The following is an 11,276-nucleotide window of genomic DNA, read 5'->3' as shown; positions in this document are numbered from 1 at the left end:
TCTGTCCACTAATAAACAGCATTTCTCGGTAATCAGGGCTTGACTCATTGTGGGATACTTTTTCAATGAGCCATTATTATCTACACAACGAAATATCTTGGTGGGTGCATTGTTGAAACCACAGCAGTCTCCCCTTCAGTTGCTATAAAATGAATTGCAGGATTAGAATTTGATAAAATCCATCTGGCCACTATGGTCAAGACCTTTTGCTGCAACGCATTTAAATGTGATTTTTGGCTTTTTACACAGCTGGTAACCAATGCCTATCCAATATCATTGGGGTTTATGAACAATTACTTCTGTATTTCTTTTGAATTGTGCTTTTGACCCTTACAGCTGCCCGTAGTACCGGTAGTATCTCATGCACACCAGCAGGGGCGTAGGAACCGGGGGGGACGGGGGGGGACAGATCCCCCCCAGGAAATCATGTGGGGGGGACCGATAATAGAGAAATCCCCCCCAGGGCTGTGTGAGGTAAGTGCCCTCGGTGCACAGCTGCCCGATCAGCAGCTGCAGCGTGCAGGACTGGTTGGGGAGATCACGGATTTCCCTAACCAGTCCAAAATTAAGGGCACACTTACCGGTGTGATCTCTGTCACTGAGCACCGGGCGATGGGATATGACGTTTATATCCCAGCCCCGGCGCTCAGCATAAACAGCTGTGCGCAGCAGCACTGCACTAGAGCGGCAAACCACCAGAAGGGAAGGAGGAAGAGAAAGCAGAAAGGAAGAAGAGAAAGGTAAGAGATGTGAAGAACGAAGGGAGGGGGTCTGATGTGCAAAACGAGGGGGGGGGGTCTGATGTGCAAAACGAGGGGGGGGTCTGATGTGCAAAACGAGGGGGGGGTCTGATGTGCAAAACGAGGGGGGGGTCTGATGTGCAAAACGAGGGGGGGTCTGATGTGCAAAACGAGGGGGGGTCTGATGTGCAAAACGAGGGGGGGGGTCTGATGTGCAAAACGAGGGGGGGTCTGATGTGCAAAACGAGGGGGGTCTGATGTGCAAAACGAGGGGGGGGGTCTGATGTGCAAAACGAAGGGGGGTCTGATGTGCAAAACGAGGGGGGGGTCTGATGTGCAAAACGAGGGGGGGTCTGATGTGCAAAACGAGGGGGGGGTCTGATGTGCAAAACGAGGGGGGGTCTGATGTGTAAAACGAGGGGGGGGGTCTGATGTGCAAAACGAGGGGGTCTGATGTGCAAAACGAGGGGGGGTCTGGTGGTAGATATGTGTGTGTGCATATATATATGGTGAGGCATGTATACGGGCAATGTCTATGAATGTGTATGGGCACTTGGGCAGGGATATGTGTGTGTGTATAGGGCAGGTGTGTATATGTGTGTGTATGGGCACGCGCATATAAGGGCAGTGTATGTGCATATGTGTGTATTGCCAGTGTATGTGCATACATGTGTATGGGCAGTGTATATGTGTACGTGTGTATGGGCAGTGTATATGTGTACGTTTGAATGGGCAGTGTATATGTGTATGTGTGTATGGGCAGTGTATATGTGTACGTGTGTATGGGCAGTGTATATGTCTACGTCTGTATAGGCAGTGTATATGTGTACATGTGTATGGGCAGTGTATATGTGTACGTGTGTATGGGCAGTGCATATGTGTACGTGTGTATGGGCAGTGCATATGTGTATGTGTGTATGGGCAGTGTATATGTGTACGTGTGTATGGGCAGTGTATGTGTGTATGGGCAGTGTATATGGGTACGTCTGTATGAGCAGTGTACATGGGTACGTGTGTATGGGCAGTGTATATATGTACGTCTGTATGGGCATTGTATATGTGTATGGGCAGTGTATATGTGTACGTGTGTATGGGCAGTGTATGTGTGTATGGGCAGTGTATATGGGTACGTGTGTATGGGCAGTGTATATGGGTACGTGTGTATGGGCAGTGTGTATGGGTACGTCTGTATGGGCAGTGTGTATGTGTGTATGGACAGTGTATATGTGTATGTGTGTATGGGCAGTGTATATGTGTACGTCTGTATGGGCAGTGTATATGTGTGTATATTAGGAGTGTATTTGTCTTATAGTGTATACGTCTGTGTAAGTATGTGCAAGAGCAGTGTATATTTATGGGGAGGTATGTGTGTGTGAGCAGTTTATGTATGCTTGGGCAGGCGTGTAAAAGGGTAGTGCATATGTGTGAGTACTGGCAAGTGTGTATGTGCAGGCAATTGCAGCGTATATATGTGTTTTTGTGGGCAGGCATGCGTAAGAGCAGTGCATATGTGTGTGTATGAGCAGGCATGTCGTACTTAAAGGGAAGAGAATGAATCCCTGTAACACATGTTTAACTCAGGGGTGCCTAGGGTTAAATCCAGGCCTATTTCTGGTTAAAATGAGTGTGTGTGTCACTGTATGTAGCATTTGGACACGAGAATATTGCGGGGTGCTACTTGATCTAGGGCATCACTATTACAAAGCGCCACGTGTTAAATCTAGGGGTAGGCAGAGTAAGTGAAGGATGTGTTTGAATGCGTGTCTGGGTGTGATAGCGTATGTTTGTGGGTATGTTATTGTGCACATCTGTTTTTATGGGTATGTTAGTCTGTTTTCAGGTGTGTTATGGTGGGCATGTGTATAGGTATATTAGAGTGGGAATCTTTTTGGGTGTATTATTGCGTGTGTGTGTGTGTGTGTGTTGTGACAAGCCTCCCTTTTCCTTGGGACTTTTGTCAAGGATCTTGGCTGTAACCACAGTCTTCTAGGGTAAATGAAGTCCAGGACACATCCAGCTCAGCTTCAATGTTTATTTTCAAGGAACAAACAGCAGCAGTTGTAAGCAGAATAACAGTCTTCGCTTAGAACAAAACAGGTCACAATTTACCATCAATATGGCTTTGCAGAGAGAAACCACCCCTCAGTTTATCAGCTCTCCTAGCTGGCATAACAGTGGTTTCCCCCTCTGAATCAGGCTCAAACCCTTTAACCTTCTGCCTGCCAATTAATTAGCCACAGGTGAGCTGTTACTTAGCCCACACCTGTGGAGCTCCTGTCCAGAATGCAGGCTCTGGACTGGATCAAAACAGCAATTAGTGCTGTTGGAGCACTGGCCCACCCTGCTCTTCCAGGTGCTCCGCCCCATGTGTTGCAAACTGCCAGTAGTGCAGTTTGTAAACAAACATATTTCCCTGGGACATATTTTAAAGCAGGCTACTATTGACCAAGGCTGGTCTAATATACCTGCCATCTATCACTTTACCACACCTTTTGTCACAGTGTGTATGTTAGTGTGTGCATGTGTGTGTATGTTATTCAAGTGTTTAAGTGTGTGGATATGTTCCTATGTGCATGACGTGTTAGGATCCTTCAATACATCATAGTAGTCTCTGTGGCCGTGTCCAGTGGGGTCCATCTGTGGTTGTAAGATTTTTCTGTTTCTGTGGGAATTTTCTCCCATGTATCTAGTAGAAAGTTTCATGAGCTGAAGGTGATAAACCAAGACATTTTGGACAGCACTATGCTTCTAACTTTGTGGGAACAGTTTTGGGGAAGGTCTGTGCCCCAGTGTACAAAACAAGGTCCATAAAGGCATGGTTGCAAAAATTCCCCACAGAAACTCTCCAAAATCTTGTGGAAATCGTTCCCAGAAGAGCAGAAGCCGTTATAGCGCCAAAGGGGGACCAACTACATATTAATCTCTATGTATTTATAATGCAATGTCATAAAAGTCCCTGTTGGTGAAATGGTCAGGTATACCCTACCAGTAAAAAAGCTATCCCCCCCAGATTTTTAGGGGTTCCTACGCCCATGCACACCAGTGACTGGTCTCCAGCGTAGAGACAGGAGCTGCCTCGAACGGTAAGCACCCGACGCACCCTCTGTTTCACCGGTGACACGCACACTCACTCACACACCCTGCCACCTAGCCCTGGGAAGTGCGGCTTCCTTCCTGTAGGAAGACCGGGTTAGACGGGGGATTATCCTAGTGTGTTGTGATCTCAGCCTTACTGTCAGCATCCCTGACAGAATGGGGACACTAGACGTTTATCGATGACCGCAAATTCAGACCATTCAGGCCTTGAGCGACCCGGTGCACAGGGATCACACAGGACTTCAATCTCGCCCCATGCTTGAAATCACGCAAGCGCTTCCCTGACTGTCACACTCGTCGGCTAACCCAGAAATAACACAATGGTTTTCCTCGTCCCAGTCACAAATTTAACACCCAATATACACCATCACCTTAAAGAAAAGACCCCTTGAGTTTATTTGTACCACCAGAACTCGCCTCATCGGTACATACCCTAATAAACCCTTAGGTGGTTTCGGGGGTAGTTTATGCCTGTGACGTTAAAGGTTGCCCAAGCATTAGCATTTCAGGTTTTACCCCTGAAGTCCCTGGACATTAGTAATTACATTACAGATCTTGTCCTTCTGAAGAATCATGTATAGTCTTGTGAATGGGCCAAGAGAGGCTAAGGGGTCAGACTCTGATTGCTTTCTCTGCGTTATCACAAACCAGATACGTCACGCAGTATCGGTGCCCAATACACAGGGGCCTGCTGAGATTGATTTGTTCACCATGTTCCCGTTTGTCCCCTCTCATCTTTTACATCTCTTTAAAAGGGGACTCGTCGAGCTGCATTCTGTTATTTTTGGAAGAGCCGCCGCGAGTCTGACTCTAATTAAATAGGCATGTTCGCTCCAGAGCGAAGCAGAATTGGGTTACTGGGACAGAAGGCATACCCAGCCAAACCAGAGGAACGTACAGATCTGCTTTCAGTTACTCGGCTGAGCCAGAGCTGCCAGGCGTGGAACATTATCCCGGGAGCTCGTGCATGTACCGCCAACTCGTTAACCCCTTCTGGCATCTTATATTCATACTCAAATGTTTGAAATTTGAAGTTACTGTACTAAAGGTCTTAACACGTAGTGGTGTATTAGAAAAGTTACGTTCTAGTGGTATAATGAGAGACTCCATACCAAGGAGCTTGCCGTCTAGTGGTTTCAAGGCAGATCCTTTCCCAATGGAGCTTACAGTCTAGCGGTATAATGGCCGACCCTTTCTCAAGGAGCTTACAGTCTAGCGGTGTAATGGCAGACCCTGTCCCAAGGAGCTTACAGTCTAGCGGTATAATGGGAGCCCTTGTCCCAAAAAGGTGGATATCAGGCAAGACTGCAGTCTCCTTACTATTGTTGAGTATCCCAGAATGCAGTCGGAACGGACAAACGGACCAACAATCCACAGCTGGCAGAGAGGTAATTACTACCCAGCTCACAAACATCTTGTACGCAAAGTGCAGGGGCCTGCATGTGCATTACAGGTAGGAAACGGTGTGTGTGGTACTGGGATCCAATACACATAGCTTTGCGTGTTATACAAAGAGAAGGGGCAGCCTTATCACTTCTGTGCTATACGGAGGTAGCACACATTGATCTATATGTAATACACAGACATAAGGTTACAGAAGTTCAGGTGGGAAAGGCAGAGCACTGGCGGTCCGACTCGGAGGAGGAAGAGAAGAGTATAAGGTGTGGGGGTGGCATCTACGTCTTGTGGGAGTTAATGGGGGGGTCACAAATAGTGTTGGCTCAGGCTCTTATAAAGAATTCCATTCAGGGTGGGAAGAACGTGCTTCGAATGAGAAGAAATATGTGTATAGGGCCAGACACCCCATACCCACCCAGAAGGACACCCACTGACTCATAGCCCCCTCAGCCCTTACTATCTACCTTTAAATGGTGCAGGAAGAGGATGTGTATCCAGTGGCCATGGCACCCCTCCTAATATTACACATCTGAGGAAGAAGCCGTGCCCTCCCTGGATTCCCACTTCTCAGGGAAGAAGACGGGAAATGGCTTTACCCGACGCAGTTTCCTGAATTGGTCACAATGCGGACGGAAGGGAGGGAGGGGACACCTCAGCACCGGGGTGGAATCAGCCTTGTCACCTTCAGAACCAGTTTTGCCGTCTCCGTTACCAACGTTGTCGGGAAGAAAATCTATGAATACACCTCCGGTCACATAAAAAGCACACTGTACTTTAGTTGTCTATTGAACTCTCACTCACTACTCTATTACCTTTCTTTCCTACACGCCCTGTAGAATCATGCTTCCGTCCTGGCATTTGTCCAACTCCACAGACTGTAAGCTCTTGGGATTAGGGGCATTCTGCTATTCTGTTCCAAAAATATGTAACATCACTACAGACCTTGGTGACAGATAGGAACCTGATATAGTGCGAGACTGCAGCCTCTATACTACGGCATCTCAGAAGGCAGCAGGAGCCTGTCCGCTTTACTGCACTATGGCTTTCTTAAGCGGATTGTAGTGGGAATTCACCCTATGTGTGCCCCGGTGACATCATGGTGTCACTATGATCACTTTATTAATGTTGCCACGTTTTGCCTTACCTATAGTTTAAGGCGTGATTAAGAAGAGCCTAGGGAATTCTATTGTGCATGAAACCTCGAATTTAGAATGATTCTGGGATATTTTTACCCTTAAATTACAGGGAAATAATAAAAAATAAAGGTTTATTTTTTTTATTTATTTTTTTTGTCCAAGCGTCTCCAGGCATAGTCTACCCTAGTCATTCCAGGTGCGCTGTATATTTGTAGGGTAGTTGGCATGCGTGACGCTCAACCAGCGGGGTGTATGTAACATAATGCAGCATCTTCTGTTTAACGGATGAAACTGACGGTTGTGAAACTTTATTGCCCCTGTGATCGCCTAAGATTATGGATACAACAGAAGGACTTCCTGAAAGAATACTTTTGTTATTCGGCTGCAGAAATGAGTTTTGACATACAGGGCGGATTACACGCATCAATGTTACTGTGCCCTAACACCAGTATTTACACAATTGCTTTTAAATAGCGACAAGATACTTCAAGTAACCCAATTAGTATTTTCGTACTCCTTCCACCAGCTGCGGACTACAACCCCCATCATATCAGCCAACCGTTGTCCGGCTAATAAATCAGATGTCAGGCTTTGTATTGCCTCCCTGGCACTCTTGGAGTGTAAGCTTCTAGGTTTTGTCCAGGCTTTGTTCACTCTTCTTTTGAATATTACTATTACCCCACTCTGCAGGTAATGATAGCCTGAGGCGGTGATACAGCTGGGGACATGTATCCAAGGAGGGGCAGGAAGCTCTTTGCTGTTTGTCAAGAAGGCAGATGTGTACACACCTGCTCCATGTCCTGATTTACCCCACTGTCAGCGTACTGAGCGGCCTCAAGTCTGTAGTCAGGGCCCGACTGGGAATGAAAACTGCCCTGGAAATAAATGAATACCAGCCCCATATTTCATGGCGCCATTTTGGGGCGTGTTTGTGTTAGAGTGACTGTAGTGCAACATTTTAGAGTGGGTTCTTATGAGGAGCAAACAGGCATCATGTATCCATGATGAGGTAGCGTGTCCATCTGCCTGTTGGCCTAAAGACATGATGTCTTAAGAGTGCACCATATTTGGTTCAAATCCCTGTGGCTCATGTGTGTCGTATAAATATCTAGTGGCATATTTGCTTTGTGTATACCTATCCTATTAGAGCAGCTGAACGTATTGTTTTAGAGTGGATACATATAAGTTTATGTGAATCAGGAGAAAGCAGGCTCATATATCAGAAGCAGCATCTGTGTACTTGGTGGTATAGCGGTAAGGTAACCTGTGTATCTTACAAAGTACTGCTGGTTCTAGTCTTACCGGCTCTCTTATGACGTTTAAGTATATATGTGTTTGTATTCATCTCTATAGTGTTAGATTGGCTGTATGTAATGTTTTAGAGTGAGTCAGGAGAAAGCAGAGTCATATATCCACCCCGAGAAAGCCCCACCGACTGCCTGTTGGTGTAAGGGTAAAGTGACCTGGATGCCATACCAAGGATTGCTGGTTTGAATCCCAGAGTCTCCTCTGTGGTGTTAATGCATATAAAGTGTATACATTGTTTTAGAGTAGGGGCGTTTATATAAGTATATGTGAGTCAGGAGAAAGCAGGGTGGTATTTCCACGGCGAGAGAGTGGAACCAACTGCCTGGTGGTGTAAAGGTAAAGTAACCTGCATACTGTACTAAGGATCAATGGTTCGAATCTTGATGGCTCCTCTTTTGTGTTAATGCACCTAGAGTGTATCGATTGTTTTAGAGTAGGGGCGTACATATAATGACAGGGGGTAGCCTCGACTCTCGGGCTATGTCATCCTGGTTAACCCCCCAATAAAAACACGGACACCAGATGTGGGATGAATAAAGGCCACAGACGATTTATTAACGTCAATGCCACGCAACCTGTAAACATTTACGAAGGTGCATTAACACGGCAATGACCCAAATACAATAAAACACCCGAAAGCTTGCCAGGACCAACCGGGGCCAAACTGTAAGCATCACCTTATGGGAGGGCATACCATGATGCCCCTCCCCCACCTGAGGTTCCAGCAACTGCCCAGCCAGGAACCTCCCACCGACACTTTAACACCAGTGGCAATAACCACATAACACCCCCCGGCAACCTGGCAAGCTACCGCCCCCCGGCTGTGACAGAATCCTGAAACGAAACACAGAACCGGGTAGGCTGGCACAACAAAAAGCCCAGAACATTCTTACGCACCAACCTTATATACCCCCTTCACTTCCTCCCCCTCCCCGTTGAACTTTCTTTGACCCCCTGACCTAGCCCTGCTCTGCACCCCTGTCAGGGCCCCCTCCGTTCCATGCAGACTACGTGGGCATCAGTATATGTGAGTCAGGAGAAAGCAGGGTCATATATCCATGCAGAGAGGCTCACGTTGATGTGAAGACCACAGATGGCTACCTACTTTGCCTATTCTGTGTTGGATTCACCAAAAAGCGTAACAACCAGATTAGAAAGACTTCTTATGCCCAGCATCAGCAAGTGCGTCAGATCCGCAAGAAGATGATGGAAATCATGACTCGTGAAGTGCAGACAAATGACTTGAAAGAAGTTGTTAACAAGCTAATTCCAGACAGTATCGGCAAAGACATTGAAAAGGCCTGCCAGTCCATCTATCCTCTACATGATGTGTATGTACGCAAAGTGAAGATGCTGAAAAAGCCAAAGTTTGAGCTGGGCAAACTTATGAAACTACATGGTGAAGGCGGTGGTGCTGGGAAGCCTGCAGGAGATGAGACAGGCGCCAAAGTAGAGCGGGCTGATGGATATGAACCCCCACTTCAGGAATCTGTCTGAGATGCATAATCTGAATTAGAGCCTGTAAAGAAAGAAAATATATATTTTTATATATATATATAAAAAGTAGATATATATATATCCACGCCGAGGACACAAAACCAACTGCCTGGTGGTGTAAAGGTAAAGTAACTTGCCTACCATACCAAGGGTTGCTGGTTCGACTCTTGCTGGCTCCTCTGTGGTGTTAATGTTTACAGAGTGTCTATGTTATTTTAGAGTAGGGGCGTATATATAAGTATATGTGAGTCAGGAGAAAGCAGTGACATATTTCCACGCCGAGAGCACAAAACCAACTGCCTGGTGGTGTAAAGGAAAAGTAACCTGCCTTCCCTACCAATGATTGATGGTTCGAATCCTGATGGATCTTCTGTGGTGTGTATAGGGGCGTATATATAAGTATATGTGAGTGAGGAGGAAGCAGGGTCATATATCTACGGCGAGAACGCAAAACCAACTACCTGGTGGTGTAAAGGTTAAGTAAACTGCCTTCCATACCAAGGATCGCTGGTTCGAATCCTGATGAATATATTGTTTTAGAATAGGGGCGTGTATATATAAGTATATGTGAGTCGGGAGAAAGCAGGGTCATATATCCACGGCGAGAAAGCACAGTCGGCTGCTCGGTGCCGTGAAGGTATAGTTGCCTGCCTGACATACAATGGATCGCTGGTTCGAATCCTCATGATGAATTCTGTGTGTAAGTACGCAGTGTGGCTCTGCTTGTGTGTGCTAGTGGATGGTGTTAAAGTGGCTCTGTGGCACTCTAACGTTGGACACTTACATATACATCTACAGCCTCACCTGCATATGCATAGCTGGTTGCGGACAAGGTTGCGGGTAACACTTGAAGGTTGCACTAAGCCGTGTGTCCTCACACGCAGTGGCCGAAAACACTGGTTGCGGAAAAGGTTTCGGAACGTGTGCGTATCCGCTTGACCCGTTCATGTGCATGCACAGTAGCCCACACAGTGACTTACATGTAGAATCATCATGGCGGATACGATACCGGAGATCTGGAGTATGACGGGGCATCACCGGCAGCCACCCCTTTCCTTCTCTCTGCTTCTTTCGGGACAGAAATAAACACAATATACTCTTTGTATATTGTGAGACAAAGACCCCCTCCAGGGGGTTTTACTGACTTCAGGGGGTGTGGTCATGGGCGCATGTCCCCCACCATCCATGCAACATGTATAAAGTATAGCAACATGTATAAAGTATAACTAAAACATGTATAAAGTATAACTAAAGTAACATGAATAGAGTATAAAGGTAACATGCAATAGAGTATAAAGAAAAACAATAACTGAAACACTTAAAATTGAAACACTTATTTAATTAAAACACTTAGTAATTAACACCTTAGTAATAATATATCTAAGTGGTTTACTATACTTTGTTAATTAAGTGTTTTAATTAATTGTTTCAATTATTGTTTTTCTTTATACTCTTATTGCATGTTACTACTCTATTGCATGTTACCTTTATACTCTATTCATGTTACCATGTTACTTTAGTTATACTTTATTTAGTTATACTTTATACATGTTTTAGTTATACTTTATACATGTTGCATGGATGGTGGGGGACATGCGCCCATGACCACACCCCCTGAAGTGAGTAAAACCCCCTGAAGGGGGTCTTTGTCTCACAATATACAAAGAGTATATTGTGTTTATTTCTGTCCCGAAAGAAGCAGAGAGAAGGCAAAGGGGTGGCTGCCGGTGATGCCCCATCATACTCCGGATCTCCGGTATCGTATCCACCATGATGATTCTCCATGTAAGTCGCTGTGTGGGCTACTGTGCACGCACATGAACGGGTCAAGCGGATGCACACACATTCCGAAACCAGTGTTTTTGGTCACTGCGTGCAAGGACACACGGCTTAGTGCAACCTTCAAGTGTTATCTGCAACCGGCTATGTGTATGCAGGTGAGGCTGTAGATGTGTATGTAAGTGTCTGATGTTAGAGTGCCACAGAGCCACTTTAACACCATCCACTAGCGCACACAAGCAGAGCCACACTGCGTACTTACGTGCAGAAGTCATCATGAGGATTCGAACCAACGATCCATTGTCTATCAGGTAGGTAACTA

General features: G+C 46.1%; 1 protein-coding gene across 1 annotated transcript; it reads left to right on the top strand.

Annotated features, from left to right (window-relative positions):
• Nucleotides 1–8,701: 8,701 nt before the first annotated feature.
• On the top strand, nucleotides 8,702–9,213 carry LOC128467425 (40S ribosomal protein S3a-like; the record flags this gene model as incomplete). The annotated part of the gene is made up of 1 exon (XM_053449067.1): nucleotides 8,702–9,213. A coding segment is annotated over one exon (474 nt), but the record flags the coding sequence as incomplete, so codon positions are not given.
• Between the last annotated feature and the right edge of the window lie 2,063 nt (nucleotides 9,214–11,276).

This window comes from Spea bombifrons, chromosome 10, assembly GCF_027358695.1.
Source record: "Spea bombifrons isolate aSpeBom1 chromosome 10, aSpeBom1.2.pri, whole genome shotgun sequence".
Taxonomy (NCBI): Eukaryota; Metazoa; Chordata; class Amphibia; order Anura; family Pelobatidae; genus Spea; species Spea bombifrons.
Note: the sequence above shows the minus strand (reverse complement) of the source record. Positions and strands in the feature narration are given on the sequence as shown.